This window comes from Coregonus lavaretus (assembly GCF_964263955.1).
Source record: "Coregonus lavaretus genome assembly, chromosome: 36".
Classification (NCBI taxonomy): domain Eukaryota; kingdom Metazoa; phylum Chordata; class Actinopteri; order Salmoniformes; family Salmonidae; genus Coregonus; species Coregonus lavaretus.
In genome coordinates, this window is record NC_140023.1 from 8,114,928 (window position 1) to 8,136,301 (window position 21,374).

The 21,374-nt window shown below is 43.9% G+C and overlaps 1 protein-coding gene across 4 annotated transcripts; it reads left to right on the forward strand.

The window, feature by feature from the left end:
• Positions 1–510: 510 nt before the first annotated feature.
• Positions 511–14,216, forward strand: LOC311110880 (uncharacterized protein). Of its 4 annotated transcripts, XM_084153492.1 has the most exons (6): positions 511–525; positions 800–1,037; positions 2,287–2,404; positions 2,564–2,774; positions 13,148–13,445; positions 13,593–14,216. In XM_084153492.1, exons 2-6 carry the CDS (start codon positions 1,013–1,015, stop codon positions 13,994–13,996), a joined length of 1,056 nt encoding a protein of 351 aa, XP_084009618.1. In that variant the 5' UTR covers positions 511–525; positions 800–1,012; the 3' UTR covers positions 13,997–14,216. The 4 variants fall into 4 exon arrangements, with proteins under 4 accessions (XP_084009618.1, XP_084009619.1, XP_084009617.1 ...); XM_084153493.1 differs by lacking the exon at positions 511–525 and having other exon boundaries at positions 745–1,037; positions 2,243–2,404; XM_084153491.1 differs by lacking the exon at positions 511–525 and having other exon boundaries at positions 745–1,037.
• The last annotated feature ends 7,158 nt before the right edge of the window (positions 14,217–21,374 follow it).

Consider the following 21,374-nt stretch of genomic DNA (forward strand, 5'->3'; position numbering starts at 1 on the left):
GGTACAGTGTATAAGTGCTTTTAACACTAGGCTACATACAGTTTAGGTTCTATAACCCATGGGGCGGCGCGCAATTGGCCCAGCGTCGTCCAGGGTAGGGGAGGGAATGGCCGGCAGGGATATAGCTCAGTTGATAGAGCATGGCGTTTGCAACGCCAGGGTTGTAGGTTCGATTCCCACAAGGGGTATGAAAAAAAAATAATGTATGCACTAACTGTAAGTCGCTCTGGATAAGAGCGTCTGCTAAATGACTAAAATGCAAAATGTGTAAGCATATAGCTAGCATAAAACCATGACCAAGCCATGCTATTTGTACAATATGTCAAAGTTTACGACCGTCTACAATGTGGCAAACAGGTATTTTCCAAATAGCTTCAGGGTATACAATGCCTACAATTGCATCCTGGGTAGATAACCAGCTGACATGCATGGGTTAAAACCTGTCAGATTGTCTTATCTGAAAACACAACCGCCTCTCCTTTTAGGGATGATATCAGCAACCTCGGGGTGATCTATTTACATATGGTGTGTAGAACAACTATTATTCACTAATTTTAGAGGGCTACTGTTTCTTGATCCTTTTCTGTTAAACAAAATACAGATGGAGTTTAATGCAATGAAAATGTACAATTATTTCCCTATTTAAGAACATATAGATACATACTGTATTTGTTAGTGGTTTTTGCCCACCAACAGAGACACTACATTGACTGATGAGGTTAAAGTCCATCTAGATGTCAATACCTAACTGAGTGCTTAGTGTTCGTGTAGGTTCTCATGGAAAATGCATTCCGCTCAGGCCATTGGCCATCACACACTCCACCGCTGCCACACAGAACAGAGGACGGGCACCATTTTAAACCTGGTTGGTAAGGAACACGCTTCTGTGGTTAATATACTCACACCAACCTGTTTCATCTGTGGATATTGCTTGGAAAGGAGAAGAAGAAGAGGGAAAATGGAGGATATTGAACGTTGAATAAGTGGAATAAACACCTACTGTAAAAACACCATGATGGAACAATTGAGACTCAATGGTAAGTCCATCAGTTTGACATTTTTCATCATGTACATATTAAGTGTAACAATGTTAGATTTGCTGTTCTTATGCTTGAGACTATTTGAGTTTTATATGGTGCCTATGTCATGTGTTTATGATTCTTGTGTGTGAGGTTACATGCAGACTTGCTATGTACACTACCATTGTACAGTATCATCGTCCCTTCAATAAGTTCAGTTGATCAAGATGTAAAATAAGTATAACATGCATGGTTTATTTACATAATGACATTTCCAATCTGATAATGTTACAAACAGCATGCCCTTTTGTAAAAACAAACCAATCTTCCCACCCTATATTAGAGATCACAGATAGAAAGGTGGAGATGAAATGTCTAGGAAACAACAGAACATTTTCTTTTAAATCAAATCAAAGTTTATTGGTTGCGTAGACAGTTTAGCAGATGTTAACACAAACTCTGTTCAAAAACGTGCACACTTACTTCCTCGCTTCCTTAAAGTAGTCACTGATCTAATACATTTGGATAAAAAAACAAGGGTTCTTGTGTAGCGAAATGCTTATTTTACTAGCTCCTAACAATGTAGTAAAATGACAAACAAGTACACAAATAAAAAAATATTAAAAATAACAAGAAATTAAGAAATATAGAACGAAATAGCACTGCAACAGTAATCCAAATGCAATCTATACATATAACCACCGGAATACTTTACACAAGATATACTAAGAATGATATGTACAGCAGTAGATATATTAGAGTGAGCTATGTCAAGAATCCAGTATATAAATACATATGCAGTGTGTATAAACAGTGTAACTAAAATACAAGGTACAGTAGTAGAAATATTAGAATGAGCTATGCCGAGAATACAGTATATAAATACACAGTACAAAACCCCATGCAAAATGAATAGAATTGTGGGAAATGAGCTATGTGTACAGACAGTATGGACAGTATGTGAATAGAAAAGGTGTGTAGGGCAGCAGTCTCTAAGGTGCAGGGTAGTGTACCTGGTGGTAGCCGGCTAGTGACAGTGTCTGAAGTTCAGGGTTTATAGAGTAGTGTCTGAGTAAATATAGGGTATATTCCATTTATTGTTCTGTCAAAGTGTTTTGGCATTTACAACTACAGTGCCTCACAGCAAAGTTCAAATAATAAAGAAATAAAGATATCAATGTGATTGGTGCCATGGAAGTGATCGGTGATCGCCTAATGTTTAGGGAGGGGAGGAATGATGACTCTCTACCTCCATTACCTGCTGCAGTAGAAGGGTTGATAGTTTGGCTCCAGCCCCTCTTCCGCTCGCTGAGAGGCAGTTGGACTATGACAATGGACCCCAGGGGTACCCACCCCACTACCAGGGGCTGTCTCCTCACCGAATGGTATTCACCTGTTTTCTATAATAGTAGACAATAGTTGAATAGTACTTAATTGTAGACAGTTAATTGCAGTGCATTCCAATTAGTTTCTGTGTTAATCAATAATCTTCTGAAGTACACTCCATCTGTAACACTCTCTCTACCATTGTGTTCCCTGAGCAGTCCTTGGTGGATGAGATGGAGGAGGAGTGCTTGTACACTTAGGAGGCTTTCGTCTGATGTATGGAAGCCTCTGGTGCCATTACTCTGCTTTAGCGCCGCTCTAGTGGTCGTGGTGTTATATGCCCTGGTAGATCGGCTCCGCAGCTTTGTAGCTGATATCTTCATTCCCCAGTACCACTACCCGTTTGCTGTACCAATCACCTTTGTCCAGGTAGGTCACCATTTGCTCAGGGTTATTATAGGAATAATCTGTGTCGGGTTTTGAGTTGTGGTGTTGGGATTTTGCATGAGCCAACATAATGTTTATCATCATCATTAGGCCTTGCTATGTGGTAACTTTTACAAATAATAATGTTGGTAATGAAATGCATTTCTGAAATGTGCTTCTAGTCACATATTCTCAATCTGTTCCCATAAATTAGTATGGGTGCTCCCCTGATGCTAGTATGTTCTGATAGTGTCGTTATATGAGTGACTATGTGTGCTTGTATATTAGGGAGTGTCCATGTATATGTACACTTACAGCAGTGGTTACCAACCTTTTCTGAGTAAAGATGACTTTCTAAATGTCACGCCCTGACCTATAGAACTGTAGTTAGTTTGGTCAGGGTGTGAACATCATGTGTGTTGATTCTATGTTTGTATTTCTATGTTTGGCTGGGTGTGGTTCCCAATCAGAGGCAGCTGTCGCTCGTTGTTCCTGATTGGGGATCATACTTAGGCAGGCAGTTTTCCTGCCTGTGTTGTGGGATCTTGTTTTGTGCTCGGTGAGTTTGGCTGTGTGTGTGTGTGTGTGTGTGTGTGTGTGTGTGTGTGTGTGTGTGTGTGTGTGTGTGTGTGTGTGTGTGTGTGCCCTTCTGATGTCACGTTTCGTTGTTTTGTATGTTTATTCGGTTTAATAAACATGGATGCATTTCACGCTGCGCCTTGGTCTGACCCGTCCTTCAAGTCCGTGACAGAAGATCCCACCACCAATGGACCAAGCAGCGTGCCCAGGAGGAGCAGAGAGTATGGAATTGGAGGGAGATAAGAGAGGATCTGGCCAAGCAGATGGAGGCCCTGAAAGGGATCAGGGTGGAGAAGGAGAGACAGCCCCAATAAAACATTTTTGGGGGGCTAAAAGGGTGGTCGGGGAGCGACAGAGAGGAGCCCCGACCACTGCACTCGTGGGGGCTCAAAGAGGAGTCCGGGGCGCGGAGTGTAAAGGACGGAGACAGTCGTAGACCTCCAGCGCCGGTTCCCAGTCCGGTACGCCCCGTACCTGCTCCCCGCACCAAGGCAGTGGTGCGTGTTCCCAGTCCGGCCCGGCCCGTTCCTGCTCCTCGCACCAGACCAGTGGTGCGTGTTCCCAGTCCGGCCCGTGCCTGCTCCTCGCACCAAACCAGTGGTGCGTGTCACCAGTCCGGTATGCCCTGTACCTGCTCCCCGCACCAAGCCAGTGGTGCGTGTTCCCAGTCCGGCCCGGCCCGTACCTGTTCCTCGCACCAGACCAGTGGTGCGTGTTCCCAGTCCGGTCCGGCCCGTGCCTGCTCCTCGCACCAATCCAGTGGTGCGTGTCGCCAGCCCGGTACGCCCCGTACCTGCTCCCCGCACCAAGCCAGTGGTGCGTGTTCCCAGTCCGGTACGGCCCGTGCCTGCTCCACCGGTGCCTGGTCCAGCACTGGTCAACAGTTCCACTCCGGAGCCAGAGCAGTCCGCTCCACCGGTGCCCAATCCAGCTCCGTTCAACGGTTCCACTCCGGAGCCAGAGCAGTCCGCTCCACCGGTGCCTGATCCAGCTCCGGTCGGTTGCTCCACTCCGGAGCCAGAGTGGTCCGCTCCACCGGTGCCAGTCCAGCTCCGGTCAGCAGCTCCACTCCGGAGCCAGAGCAATCCGCTCCACTGGGATCCGGTGCAGCTCCAGTCAGCGGCTCCACTCCGGGTCCAGACTTCAGCCCCTCTCTAGGTTCGGAGTCTCCCACACCAGGGTCCAGACAGGGCATTGTGGGAGGACTGAGAGGGGAAGCTCCGCGTTGAGGTCCAGACCGGTCCAGGGGTGCAACGCGGAGTCAGTAAGGGAGGAGACGTCAAGCCCGGAGCCGGAGCCGCCACCGAGGCTGGAAGCCCACCCGGACCTGCCCCTGTTAAGTCAGGTTTGTGCGGCCGGAGTCCGCACCTTTGGGGGGGGGGGGGGGGGGTACTGTCACCCCCTGACCTATAGAACTCTAGTTAGTTTGGTCAGGGTGTGAATATCATGTGTGTGTTGATTTTATGTTTGTATTTCTATGTTTAGCCGGGTGTGGTTCCCAATCAGAGGCAGCTGTCGCTCGTTGTCTCTGATTGGGGATCATACTTAGGCAGCCAGTTTTCCTGCCTGTGTTGTGGGATCTTGTTTTGTGCTCGGTGAGTTTGGCTTGTGTGTATAGCCTTCCGACGTCACGTTTCGTTGCCTGTTGTTTTGTATGTTTATTCGGTTTAATAAACATGGATGCATTTCACGCTGCGCCTTGGTCTGATCCGTCCTTCAACGTCCGTGACACTAAATCAAAATGCAAGCCGAGATCTACCGCTCAGATATTTTTTAAACATGACTTAAAAAACGTAAGCTTATGCAACACTAACCAATTAAAAACAATTCTGTAGCAATGAGGTTTGTGCAGTAGTGTGAGAGTGTGATTTGAAGGAGTCAGGCGCAGGAGGGTAAATCACCGAATACAGAGTTTATTCCGTAGGACACAGTTACGCTGGATAGCATCAACAAAATACAGGCACACAGGGAACAATATCCCCGGAAATACAAGGTACGGGTAGCTCAACCGAGCTACACTCAACTCACATAACAATCACCCACAAGGACAAGGGGGGCAGAGGAAACACTTATACATGTACTAATGAGGGGATATGAACCAGATGTGTGTAATACACAAGACAAGACAAATGGAATGATGAGATATGGAGCGGCAGTGGCTAGTAGGCCGGTGACGACGAACTCCGAAGCCTGCCCGAACAAGGAGGGGAGGCAGCTTCGGAGGAAGTCGTGACAAGGAGGCTATAGGCCCAATACATTATATCTGCATATTGGCTATGCTTGAATTGCCCTGCCAATGTTGTTCTTCTCAGACCATTTTGAAATTATATATACACTACCAGTCAAAAGTTTGGACACACCTACTCATTCAAGGGTTTTCTTTATTTTTACATTGTAGAATAATAGTGAAGACATCAAAACTATGAAAACAGGGGTTTACAGAAGATAGCCCTATTTGGTAAAAGACCAAGTCCATATTATGGCAAGAACAGATCAAATAAGCAAAGAGAAATGACAGTCCATCATTACTTTAAGACATGAAGGTCAGTCAATACGGAACATTTCAAGAACTTTGAAAGTTTCTTCAAGTGCAGTTGCAAAAACCATCAAGTGCTATGATGTAACTGGCTTTCATGAGGACCGCCACAGGAATGGAAGACCCAGAGTTACCTCTGCTGCAGAGGATTAGTTCATTAGAGTTACCAGCCTCAGAAATTGCAGCCCAAGAAAATGCTTCACAGAGTTCAAGTAACAGACATCTCAACATCAACTGTTCAGAGGGGACTATGTGAATCAGGCCTTCATGGTCGAATTGCTGCAAAGAAACCACTACTAAAGGACACCAATATTAAGAAGAGACCTACTTGGGCCAAGAAACAATTAGACCGGTGGAAATGTGTCCTTTGGTCTGGAGTTCAAATTTGAGATTTTTGGTTCCAACAGCTGTGTCTTTGTGAGACGCGGTGTGGGTGAACGGATGATGTCCGCATGTGTAGTTCCCACCGTAAAGCATGGAGGAGGAGGTGTTATGGTGTGGGGGTGCTTTGCTGGTGACACTGTCTGTGATTTATTTATAATTCAAGGCACACTTAACCAGCATGACTACCACAGCATTCTGCAGCGATACGCCATCCCATCTGGTTTGGGCTTAGTGGGACTATCATTTGTTTTTCAACAGGACAATGACCCAACACACCTCCAGGCTGTGTAAGGGCTATTTTACCAAGAAGGAGAGTGATGGAGTGCTGCACCAGATGACCTGGCCTCCACAATCCCCCTGACCTCAACCCAATTGAGATGGTTTAGGATGAGTCGGACGGCAGAGTGAAGGAAAAGCAGCCAACAAGTGCTCAGCTTATGTGGGAACTCCTTCAAGACTGTTGGAAAAGCATTCCAGGTGAAGCTGGTTGAGAGAATGCCAAGAGTGTACAAAGCTGTGATCAAGGCAAAGGGTGGCTATTTGAAGAATTTGAAGAACACCTTTTTGGTTACTACAGTTGAAGTCGGAAATGTACATACACCTTAGCCAAATACATTTAAACTCAGTTTTTCACAATGCCTGACATTTAAATCCTAGTAACAATTCCCTGTCTTAGGTCAGTTAGGATCACCACTTAATTTTAAGAATGTGAAATGTCAGAATAATAGTAGAGAGAATGATTTATTTCAGCTTTTATTTCTTTCATCACATTCCCAGTGGGTCAGAAGTTTACATACAATCAATTTGTATTTGGTAGCATTGCCTTTAAATTGTTTAACTTGGGTCAAACGTTTCGGGTAGCCTTCCACAAGCTTCCCACAATAAGTTGGGTGAATTTTGGCCCATTCCTCCTGACAGAGCTGGTGTAACTGAGTCAGGCTTGTAGGCCTCCTTGCTCGCACAAGCTTTTTCAGTTCTGCCCACACATTTTCTATAGGATTGAGGTCTTTGTGATGGCCACTCCAATTCCTTTACTTTGTTGTCCTTAAGCCATTTTGGAAGTATGCTTGGGGTCATTGTCCATTTGGAAGACCCATTTGCGACTAAGCTTTAACTTCCTGACTGATGTCTTGAGATGTTGCTTCAATATATCCACATAATTTTCCTTCCTCATGATGCCATCTATTTTGTGAAGTGCACCAGTCCCTCCTGCAGCAAAGCACCCCCATAGCATGATGCTGCCACCCCCGTGCTTCACGGTTGGGATGGTGTTCTTCGGCTTGCAAGCAACCCCCTTTTTCCTCCAAACATAACGATGGTCATTATGGCCAAACAGTTCTATTTTTGTTTCATCAGACCAGAGGAAATTTATCCAAAAAGTACGATCTTTGTCCCCATGTGCAGTTGCAAACCGTAGTCTGGCTTTTTTATGGTGGTTTTGGAGCAGTGGCTTCTTCCTTGCTGAGCGGCCTTTCAGGTTATGTTGATATAGGACTCGTTTTACTATGGATATAGATTATTTTGTACCTGTTTCCTCAAGCATCTTCACAAGGTCCTTTGCTGTTGTTCTGGGATTGAAAGTGCGTTCATCTCTAGGAGACAGAACGCGTCTCCTTCCTGAGCGGTATGACGGCTGCGTGGTCCCATGGTGTTTACACTTGCGTACTATTGTTTGTACAGATGAACATGGTACCTTCAGGCGTTTGGAAATTGTTCCCAAGGATGAACCAGACTTGTGGAGGTCTACAATTATTTTTCTGAGGTCTTGGCTGATTTTATTTGATTTTCCCATGATGTCAACCAAAGAGGCACTGAGTTTGAAGGTAGACCTTGAAATACATCCACAGGTACACCTCCAATTGACTCAAATTATGTCAATTAGCCTATCAGAAGCTTCTAAAGCCATGACATCATTTTCTGGGATTTTCCAAGCTGTTTAAAAGGCACAGTCAACTTAGTGTATGTAAACTTCTGACCCACTAGAATTGTGATACAGTGAATTATAAGTGAAATAATCTGTCTGTAAACAATTGTTGGAAAAATTACTTGTGCCATGCACAAAGTAGATGTCCTAACCGACTTGCCAAAACTATAGTTTGTTAACAAGAAATGTGTGGAGTGGTTGATAAACAAGTTTTAATGACTCCAACTTAAGTGTATGTAAACTTCCGACTTCAACTGTACATGATTCCATATGTGTTATTTCATATTTTTGATGTCTTCACTATTATTCTACAATGTAGAAAATAGTAAAAATAAAGAAAAACCCTTGAATGAGTAGGTGTGTTCAAACTTTTAACTGGGACTGTGTATATATTTTTAAAAAGAATTGTGTATATGATCACACTGGTAATAGATCATTTGTTGTATAACTTGTGAGGCACAGCTGAGTGAACATAATATTATTATTATTATGTTTTTTTTTTATTGGACTGATGGCCTGCATCTGATGGTCAGTCTGAGGGGAGGTAAGGAGCAGCGGTGAGGCTGTCTCTCACCCGACTCATCGTCCCTCTGCTCTCCCTCCCTCCGCTGAGAAAAGGGGACACAGTCTTCCAGCTGATGGCAAAAACTCAAGTCACACTGCGTTATTACTGCCTCATGCACCAATTCATGTTGTTCCTCCTATGACCAGAGAAAGTGAAATATTCCTCGATAATAAAAAAAGACAGAAGCCGCAAATAATAACAACGCAAGCTTATCAGAACACTTTGTTACACTCATTCATTGCAGCTGCGGTGCTGGTTGTAGTGTGAGTGGAAGTAGGGAGAACGCGCATTTTATGGCTTATAAAAGTGTCTAACAAAGTGTTGACAGTGTTAAATAAGAACTTAAACATGAACTTACTCATAAAAACAGCAGTTCTTTGCTGTATTTATTGAGTCTCTCTCTAGTCATGGTTTTAAAATCTCACAGTATCAACTTTGCTGTGCATTCGAGGTTTCTTTTTACAATCTATGGCTTGAGGAAAATGTGCAGACATGGTGATCAGAGCTATCTGATTGACCAGCGGTAGGCCTATAGGTGCACTTGTGGGAACACTTTGTTCAAAATTGGAACACTTTGCCTTCCCGGCGCTAGGGCTGCTGAATCAAGTGAACATACCGGCAACAGCGCAAAAACCTAAATAAAAAAGGAACTCAAGGGTTTATCATAGTTTTTTTTACAGAAATGTTTGGTGATCGACTAAGAATGCCTTGGAGATCGACCAATTGGTGACCACTGACTTAAACTTACATACAGACACTTACCACCACACACACACCCACCACTTATTCTGCTGCCATACGGTTAATTGTGGGGCTTGCGCAGCAAAAGCCCCATCTTAGATATTCAACATACTGTACTTCTTCTTCTTCTTTAGCACGCTACTCCTCCTACACCATTTAAGCTAGAAACACCATTTGACCACAATCACACAACTTCTGAACACACCTAGCGACCACAACCACACAGCTACTGACAACAACCACACATCTTCTGACCACAACTACACAATTTATGATAACACACCTACTGATGATTCAACTGCTGACCACAACTACGGACCACAACCACACAACAACCACACTACTGCTGACCACATCTAGTGACCACAAAAACATAAATACTGAACACAACCACACAACTTCTAACCACAACCACACAACTTCTAACCACAACCGACTTCTCACCACAACCACACTACTTCTCACCACAACCACTGACCTAAACCACACAACTGCTTACCACATCTATTGACCACAACCACACAACTACTGACCACAACCACACAACTTCTAACCACAACCACATGACTTCTGACCACAACCACACAACTACTGACTACAACCACACAACTACTGACCACAACCACACAACTACTGGTCACAACCACACAACTTCTGACCACATCTAGTGACCACAACCACACAACTACTGGTCACAACCACACAACTTCTGACCACATCTAGTGACCACAACCACACAACTACTGACCACAACCACACAACTTCTGACCGCAATTACGCAACTGCTTACCATATCTAGTGACCACAACCACACAACTTTTGACAGTAACCACACAACTACTGACCACAGCCACACAACTTCTGACCACAAGCACACAACTTCTGACCACAAGCACACAACTTCTGACCACTCAACTGCTGACCACAACTTCTGACCACAACCACACAACTTCTGAAAACAACTACTGGTCACAACCACACAACTTCTGACCACATCTAGTGACCACAACCACACAACTACTGACAACAACCATACAACTTCTGACCACAACCACAGAACTGCTTACCACATCTGCTGACAACAACCACACAATGTCTGACCATAACCACACAACTACTGACCACAAACACACAACTACTGACCACAACCACACAACTTCTGACCACAACCACACAATGTCTGACCATAACCACACAACTACTGACGACAACCACACAACTTCTGACCACTCAACTTTTGACCACAACTACTGACCAAAACCACACAACTTCTGAATACAACCACACAACTGCTTACCACATCGATTGACCACAACCACACAACTGCTGACCACAACCACACAACTTCTGACCACTCAACTTTTGACCACAACTACTGACCAAAACCACACAACTTCTGAATACAACCACACAACTGTTTAACACATCGATTGACCTCAACCACACAACTACTGACCACAACCACACAGCTACTGACCACAACCACACAATGTCTGACCACACAACTACTGGGCACAACCACACAACTTCTGACCACAACCACACAACTTCTGACCACATATAGTGACCACAATCACACAACTACTGACAACAACCACACAACTTCTGACCTCAACCACACAACCTCTGACCACACAACCACTGACCACTCATCTACTGACCACAACCACACAATGTCTGACCAGAACCACACAACTTCTGACCAGACCACAACCACAAAACTACTGACCACTCAACTGCTTACCACAACTTCTTACCACAGCCACACAACCTCTGACCACAACCACACAACTTCTGACCACATCTAGTGACGACAACCACACAACTACTGACAACAACCATACAACTTCTGACCATGACCACACAACTGCTTACCACATCTAGTGACCAAAACCACAAAACTACTGACCACAACCACACAACTTCTGACCACACAACTACTGACCTCTCATCTACTGAACACAACTACTGACCACAACCACACAACTTCTGACCACAACCACACAACTACTGACCACAACCACACAACTTCTGACCAGAAGCACACAACTACTGACCACACAACTACTGACAACTCAACTGCTGACCACAACTTCTGACCACAAGCATACAACTGCTTACCACATCTAGTGACACAACCACACAACTACTGACCACAACTACAGACCACACAACTACAACTTCTGACCACACAACTACTGACAGCTCAAATGCTAATCACAACTTCTGACCACAACCAGACAACTACTGACCACAACCACTCAACTTTTGACAACAACCACACAACTTTTGACAACAACCACACAACTACTGACCACAAAAACACAACTTCTGACCACATCTAATGTCCACAACCACACAACTACTGACAACAACGACACAACTTCTGACATCAACCACACAACTACTTACCACATCTAGTGACCACAACCACAGAACTTCTGACCACAACCACACAACTACTGACCACAAATACACAACTTCTGACCAGAAGCACACACTTACTGACCACAACCACAAAACATCTGACCACACAACTACTGACAACTCAACTGCTGACCACAACTACACAACTTCTGACCACATAACTACTGACCTCTCATCTACTGAACACAACTACACAACTACTGACCACAACCACACAACTTCTGACCACAACCACACAACTTCTGACCACACAACTGCTGACCACAACTTCTGACCACAACCACTCAACTTCTGACAACAACCACACAACTACTGACCACATAACACAACTTCTGACATCAACCACACAACTACTTACCACATCTAGTGACCACAACCACACAACTACTGACAACAACAACACAACTTCTGACCACACCCACACAACTGCTTACCACATCTAGTGACCACAACCACACAACTACTGACCACAACCACACAACTTCTGACCACACATTTAACTACTGACCATATCCACACAACTACTGACCACAACCACACAACTACTGACCACAACTACTGAACCACTACTACTGACCACTACTGACTATCAATGGGCATTTAAAATGATTTAACTATTCGAATAACATAATCAAAGTACAACTTTTTAAACTTCTTTCACATAAATAATTTAAAAAGAGCTTTAGCATGCCCCACAACTTTACTTGTACAGTTACAATCTAGTTATTATTATTATTACTTCTGCTACCAGTCACTTTCTCATAATCCCTGCCTACATGTACATATATACCTCAAATACTCCAGTATCCCTGCACATTGTAAATGTGGTACTGGCACTGACCATGTATATAGCTTCCTCGCTTATTTCTTATTATTTGTTTTTTCTTTATTATATATACACATTTTATTTTTATCAGTTATACTATTTTGATATTGATTACTGCACTGTTGGGTTGAGCTTGCAAGTGAAGCATTTCACTGTACTTGAACTACAGTATATCTGTGAGTGAGACCCTGGGTGAATTCATACAGTACGTGTGTGCACATGCATGATTGGAAGACCCAGGCCCAAGACTAAAAATACCCTAAATCACCTGAGGTTATTTTTCTTGACACTGCAGGACATAATTGGCTACCTCTTGCAATCTCCAGGATGGTTAATGTTTGAAATGGCGAATGATGGCTAATGTTTGCCTATGTTTATGGCATGTCTCTCCCAGGTGCTGGTGACTCTGCTATACTTGCTGGTCCTCCATGCCGTGGGCCTGGCGCCACTGAAGCCCTACTCTCTGTCTCTGGGTGAGCGCCTGCTGGTGCCCTCTATTTGTGGCAGTGCCCAGGCTGTGCTGGGTGTGTGGGCAGAGGCCAATGCCCACTCTGGCGTGTACCCACTCACCATGGGCCTGCTGCCCCTGCTCTGTGTGGGCTGGAGCCACGGCCTGCGGCTGGCACTACTCCCGTCAGTCCACCTAACGGGCCTTATCACAGTCATCACTTTCACCTCCGTCACTATTACAGGTAAATGCGTTTACAGTGTTTAGCTTGAGGGGAAAGTCGTCTCTCTTACCAGCATTGACCAGTTAATAACAGACTCATAGCATCAAATGTGTTGGCTGGTCAATCATATGTTGTGTCAGTACACTAACTCACCCCTTCTCCCTGCAGTGTCTCAGGGTCTCCCGTCAGTGGAGGTTCTGGAGTGTCTCTACGCCCCGCTGGCCCTCCTTCTCCACAGCCTCTCTCTGACCTGGCTGGCCAAGGTGGCTGAGAACGAGCGCCGGCGCCACAGCAGCTCCCATACCTCGCCCTTTGACCTGTACTTCACCCTGATGGTGAACCAGAGCCTGGTGCTGGGTTTCCTGTGCCTGCTGCACCCGGAGGGCCCCCGGGCACTGGGCGAGGGTAGCTGGCATAGCCTGCTATTCATGGGGTACCTGCTGGTCATTCTGCTGCTGGGAGCTCTACAGAATCTCTTGGTCGACATGACCGCTATGGCCTTCTCACCGCTGGCTGCAGCGCTACTCCACACAGCACGTGGATTAACAAGACCTTTGTACAGCCTATTGTAGAGATCCAACATAGAGGAGGATGAAGTTGAGAGACTAGTCAGTCTGAAGTCAGTTTTGCATCCCTCCTAATGATTAAAGGGAGGATTTGTCAAGGATAATCTGATCCTAGATATGTGCCAGGAGCAAGATACATAGTTTTACTACAGTATTATTCACTCTAGGAGCCAAGACTTCAACTCCCATGGTGCAGCACTTGGGACTTTTATTACAATTGCATTTTGTTCCTTGATTGTTAACTTCAACCATACAGGAATTATCAAGTGACTTGAATCAAATCAAATCAAGCTTTATTTATACAGCAAATTTCAGACATGCAATGCAACACAATGTGCCTTACAGGAAAAAAACTAATGAAAAACAATGAAAATAAAAGCTGAAATATTTACTACACAACAAACACAAGATAAAAAAAACTAAAGAATGACACAAACTGAATGACTAAAAAGCAGCCTAAGGAAAAGCAAAGCTAAAAAGATGTGTTTTCAGATCTCTTTTTAAAATGTCCACAGTTTCATTCCCCCTCAGGTTCTCTGGCAGGCTATTCCAGAGGCTGGGGGCATAATAACTAAAGGCTGCCTCTACATGCCTCTTGGTCCTAGGCTTTGGGATAATTAAAAGGCCAGTGCCAGAGGACCTGAGGGACCTACTGGGTACATAACTGAAAAGCATGTCTGACATGTATTGGGGTGCACAATCGTGGATTGATTTAAAAACCTATAAAATAATCTTAAAATTAGTTCTAAACTCACAGGCTGCCAGTGCAGACCTTTAAACCGGTGTAATGTGTGCTCTCCATCTGGTCTTGGTCAGTACCAGTGCTGCAGCATTCTGTATGTTTTGCAGTTGACAAATGGCTTTCTTTGGTAGACCAGACAGGAGAGCATTATAGTAGTCAAGCCTGCTTGTAATAAAAGCATGGATGAGTCTCTCTGTGAGCAGCCTGAGAGAGAAACGGCTGCACCTTGGCAATGTTCCTCAGGTGGTAAAAAGCTATTTTGGTCACATTACTAATGTGTGATTCGAAATTGAGTTCAGCAATCTAAAATAACACCTAGGTTTTTTACCTGCTGTTTTATCTTTATTGCCTGTGAATTAAAATGTGTGGCTAGATTCTCTCTCTGTGCTTTGGCTCCAACAACAAGTACCTCGGTCTTGTCTTGATTTAGCTGGAGGAAGTTGTGAGCCATCTGTGATGGACATTTTTGTTGGTGTTTTCTATTCTATACATATCTATGTTCTATTCATGTGCTGTTCTAATAACCAATTTCTGTGTTCATGCAAGTGACTGACTGAACAAATCCTCACCATTAGTAGCTGCAATTTGGCAGTATGCCCAGACCTTTGTTTTGCGGTATCTCAGTTTCAAGGTCTCATCTTAGAGAGAAGAAGCCTTGTGAGGTATTGGTCTGTCACATGTTATTATTGGTCTGTCACATGTTATGAACCAGTATTGGTCGGTCACATGAATGAAACAAAACACTAATGATGAATTAATTATGCTAAATCATGCAAATATGACTTGTCTGTGTATAGCCGTATATAAGACAACTGCTGGGACTGCCCCGGCAGAGCTTCTGACAGACGTTCACTATGGTGCATTACGTTTGTTGGAACCTCTCCAGCACGCTGACAATAAACAATGATTAATTTAAGATTGACTTCGAGTGTCCCTGTGTAAAATAATTTCCTCAACATTTGGATTTTCTGTATTCACCTACTCAACTGTTTAATGTGCTAGGTAGAGACTTATTATGGACTGAGCATGCCATCTACTGGGGACTGATAGACAGTGCAACCCAATTAATACATATTGATCCCTCAAAAGCATTACATATGAATCTTAAAATAATATACATTTAATAAATATTGAAGCAGAAAGTGATTATCCAACAGAGATTGATAATAAAAAAATAGAGTAACTTTTTGAAGGTATACTAAAATGAAAACAATGCCTTCCAATATGGAGAAATCTATCACATTTGTTTTGTTTTGTTTTAACCCTTGGGGGAAAAGCAGAACGTTGTTTGAGAGTGGTCCGTGTGTATTCGCAGTAGTGATTGAGTTCTTCCTATATGGAAGGAAGTCCAAGTTGAGGGAAACAGATATGGAGACTATTGAAAATCAATGCTGTGCTTTCTGATAACGATGCCAAGGGTTAACATACATAAACTGAACAGTACCGGACCCAAAACCAAACCTTGTGGAACGCCATGTGATATATTTTTTCTCTGAGTTATGTTCACCAAGGGTGACAAAACATTTTGACCGGTTAAATAGGTCCTAAACCAATTTAGAACTGGACCGGAGAGGACAACCCATCTCTCCAGTCTGTCCAGAAGGACATCATGGTCAACAGTGTTGAATGCAGCACGTAAATCCAAGAGCTGTTTGGCATCTGTGTTGGCTCTAAGATAATTTACCACTTTAACTAAGGTTATCTGTGCTGTCGTGGGCACGAAAACCAGATTGGATTATTTATTTTTTTAATAGAGTTAGTTGGCACTTAATAAATAATTTTGCAGTTTGAACACCAATTTCTCCAGAATTTTGCTTAAGAATGGAAGGTTGGAGATTGGCCGAAAATTGCTAAAAGCTGAATAATCTAGATTGCTTTTCTTCAGAAGGGGTTTCATCATAGCAGTTTTTAGTGCAGTGGGGAAAGTGCCTGTGAACAGGGAGTGATTAACAATAGCTTGATATGCAAGATATGCAATTAAAAACAGTTTTGAAGAAGGTGGTGGGGATAGGATCGAGAAGGCAGGTAGAAAGCTTAAGTTGTGATATCACTTTCCTGAGAATGTCTGTGTCAACCAGGGAAAATAAATCCATAGTGCCTTTGCGTGGTAGGCTAGGGCACATATCAAACTTCTCATCAGGTCTTGCTTGACTGATACCAAGCCTAATGTTTGTCATCTTATCTCTGAAATATGCTGCAAACTCATCACATTTAGATGTGGAGGAAAGTTCACATAGGTTTGCGGGGGTAGGATTTATCAGGCCATCAATGGTCGAGAAGAGCACTCTCAAATTATTCTGATTAATAGTGATCAAGTTAGAAAAATGAGCCCGTCTGGCATTTCTAATTGCCTTGTTATATATGCCAAGTTGCTCTCTCGGAATATCATAATGGACCTGTAACTTACCTTTCTGTAATTTCTCTTTAAATGACTAGTTTCCTCACTCATCCAAGGGCTCTCCGTTTGGATGTGGCCTTTTTCAACATTAATGGAGCTATGGTCTTAATAATGCATTCAGTATTACCATGTGCTATGGGCAACAAGGTAGTACAAAATACACAGTGGTGATCAGATAAAAGATGGCGCCGGAGGAGATGGCTGCCGTTTTACTGCCCTCTAACCAATTGTGCTAATATGTGTGTTTTTTCACGTTATTTGTAATTTATTTTGTACATAATGTTTCTGCCACCGTCTCCTATGACCAAAAAGAGCTTCTGGATATCAGGACAGCGATTACTCACCTCGTATTGGACTAATATTTTTTCTTCAGCAAGTCGGACGCGAAGGATATTCTACAGACACCCGACAAGGCCCAAATCCCCGTCATTCGCATGAGAAAGAGACGGAGATATCGTGGACGTAGGTCGGGGTGCCTTGTAAGGATCCGAAGGCGAGCGAGTAATCTGCCTCTTCCCTCACTCCTATTAGCCAACGTACAATCATTTGAAAAAAAATTGACAACCTAAGAGCAAGGATATCTTACCAAGAGGACATTAAAAACTGAGTCATGGCTGAACGACAACATGGATAACATCGGCAGGATAGAACGGCTGACTCCGGTAAGACAAGGGGTGGCGGTCTGTGTATATTTGTAAACAACAGCTGGTGCATAAAATCGAATACTAAGGAAGTCTCAAGGTTTTGCTTGCCTGAGGTAGAGTATCTCATGATAAGCTGTAGACCACACTATTTACCAAGATAGTTTTTCTATATTTTTCGTAGCTGTCTATTTACCACCACAAACCGATGCTGGCACTAAGACTGCACTCAATGAGCTGTATAAGGTCATAAGCAAACAGGAAAATGCTCATCCAGATGCAGCGCTCTTAGTGGCCGGGGACTTTAATGCAGGGAAACTTAAATCAGTTTTTCCTAATTTCTACCAGCATGTTAAATGTGCAACTAGAGGAAAACAACTCTAGACCGCCTTTACTCCACACACAGAGACGCATACAAAGCTCTCCCTTGCCCTCAATTTGGCAAATCTGACCATAATTGTATCCTCCCGATTCCTGCTTATAAGCAAACAAAAACTAAAGCAGGAAGCACCAGTGACTCGGTTAATAAGGAAGTGGTCAGATGACGCAGATGCTAAGCTACAGGACTGTTTTGCTAGCACAGACTGGAATATGTTCCGGGATTCTTCCGATGACATTGAGGAGTACACCACATCAGTCACTGGCTTCATCAATAAGTGCATCGATGACGTTGTCCCCACAGTGACCGTATGTACATACCCCAACCAGAAGCCATGGATTACAGGCAACATCCGCACTGAGCTAAAGGGTAGAGATGCCACAAATACAATTTTACTTGATAAAGCAACATCAACAATAGAGGATATGTCAATAGAAAGTCCCTTGGAAATAACCAGGTCCAGAGTATGGCGGTTATGGGTGGGCCCAGTAACATGTTGGATAAAGTCCATATAGCTCAAAAGATTCATAAATTCAATGGCCTTGGAGTCAGTCTCTTTGTCAACATGAATATTGAAATCGCCCTACACAATGATTTTATCATAGTTCTCAAGGACAATAGACAATAGTTCAGAGAAATCAGTAAAGAAAGTGGGGCAGTGCTTTGGTGGCCTATACAGGGTTATGGCCAGCACTGGTGGCTGACATTTAAACAGTATAGCATGATGCTCAAAAGACCCAAAGTCGCCAAATGAAATGGCCTTACAGCTGAGAGCATTAGTAAAAATAGAGGCTGTCCCCCCACCCTTTTTCCCTTTTCTGATAGAGTATGAAAAGCTGTAGTCCGGGGGGAGGCTTCAAAAAGAGCGACACTACAGTCTGATAATAATAATAATAATAATAATAATAATAATAATATGCCATTTAGCAGACGCTTTTATCCAAAGCGACTTACAGTCATGCGTGCATACATTTTTGTGTATGGGTGGTCCCGGGGATCGAACCCACTACGTTGGCGTTACAAGCGCCGTGCTCTACCAGCTGAGCTACAGAGGACCACCATGATGACAGCCATGTTTCAGTGAGAAACATACATTTAAGTCATTTAGCAGACGCTCTTATCCAGAGCGACTTACAGTTAGTGAATACATATATATATTTTTTCATACTGCCCCCCCGTGGGAAATGAACCCACAACCCTGGCGTTGCAAACGCCATGCTCTATCAACTGAGCTACATCCCTGCCGGCCATTCCCTCCCCTACCCTGGACGACGCTGGGCCAATTGTGCGTCGCCCATGAGTCTCCCGGTCGCGGCCGGCTGCGACAGAGCCTGGATTCGAACCAGGATCTCTAGTGGCACAGTTAGCACTGCAATGCAGTGCCTTACACCACTGTGCCACTCAGGACACTACACATACAATCAACTTTGCGCTCAGTAATGAGGTAATTTACGAGAAAGGTTTTACTTGTGATTGCTCTAACATTTAAAAGTGCCATATTCAATGAGTGTGGGAAACTCTGCCCCTGGGGCATCTGCCTCGAGGTAACCAATGGAATAACAACCACATTATTAATGTTACAACCTTGTTTTCTGAGGTAGATTACCATTTGTATAAACTCACTAGAAGGCAGAGTTAAAGGAACATAAATTAGGTTACTCACAATAACCATAGTGCCATTTCTACAGGAGTAGATATGCTTTCCAAGTCCTCTGTTGCTTATTCTGACAGGGAGAACTGGAGCACTACCAGACCCTGTCCTTCAATCTCTAAAACAGTTTGCGATGTTGCTGGAAATAACCCTGAAACCCCTGCTCCCACAGCATATCAAAGAGTTCACAAAAAATACATTCCTGTCGTGGGCAAAGTTACTTCAGGTACTCGTTCAGGGCAAAGAGTCGGCTGAAATGTTCCGAACCCCTTCTGTAGCACGGGAGGGGACAGAGATATCTTCCTTGTGCTAGCAAGGGTGTTTAAATAAATGTTGTAGTCCTCACTCAGATCGGCTAAAACGAAGGTCGTTAAAACTTGTGAGTGACGATGGTGTCAATATTGGAGTAGTTGGCCAGAACTGTGGGCAGGAGGGAGTTGATGTCATGGACACAGGCTCTTGGGGGACAGTGGACCTTGGTCAGTCCACAGATCGTAGGCAGGCCAAAAACTCTCACCATCGAGCTGCCCACAATGATGGTGGTCGTGATGGAATCCTATGGGGAAGCGACCTGCTGAACTGTGGTGGCTGTGGGGGAGGGGGCCACTGGGCGGCTACTGGCTGTTGGTATACACCCATGATCCATGCTGACTCCCGGGGCTGGTAGGTCCGTCTCAAACGGGGCAAAGCTGTTTGATAGCTGGATCGGATCTTCTCGGATAGATGAAGGGTGGCCAGACTGCCTACCCGATCTACTTCGCTTTGCGAGTGTCTATTCTCTCATGGCAGGCGGAGTTGAGCTTAACATCTGTCCATTGGATTGGGACAGATCAACGCCGCCTGACTCATCGACAGCTTTGCTAAAGGAGGCATTTATAACTGAGATTCAGTTTGCCTGGGTTACAGCAAGGTCGGTGTACTTAGAAAGCAGATTCATATTTTTTCTTAGCCGAGCTAACAGCCGGAAGATCTCTTCCCTATGCTGCTTGATGGTGGTGCATTTAGGGCAAACAAATCCCTGTCCATTTTCCAGTTTCACCTTATCTTCATCTTGTGATTGTGTGGAAATCATCTCACACCTGAAGCATGTGCCCAGCCATGGATAAAAACACAGGTGGGCTAGCACTGCTAGCGTTAGCCTGCTCCGTTTTCATGATGGCATAAGACATAAGGCTCCTACTTTAGAGTGGTGTCATTAGCTAGGTTTCCATCCAATTGGCAACAGAGTTTCATGCGAATATTCTAAAATAGAAATAAAATATGCACATTTTCCCACCAGTTTACACCAAACTGACTTGTTGCAGATAGAAATCAGTGCATAATGACGTAGTGCACACAAAATGTACTTTTTCGATTACGTTTTCATGTATTGAATAAAAATCGGAAGTTGTGTGTTTCCATCGCATTTTCAACTAGTTTTGTCACAAAAACTGTTGCGTTAAATAGCAAATGTGTCTTGGCACATGTACATCTCACAGATAGTGTGGAAAGGCTGTGTGGGTAGGCTCTACATAATTTGATTATTATGGATAAGAGCGAGAATATTTGTATTTGTCAAATGGCAGGCGCGTCA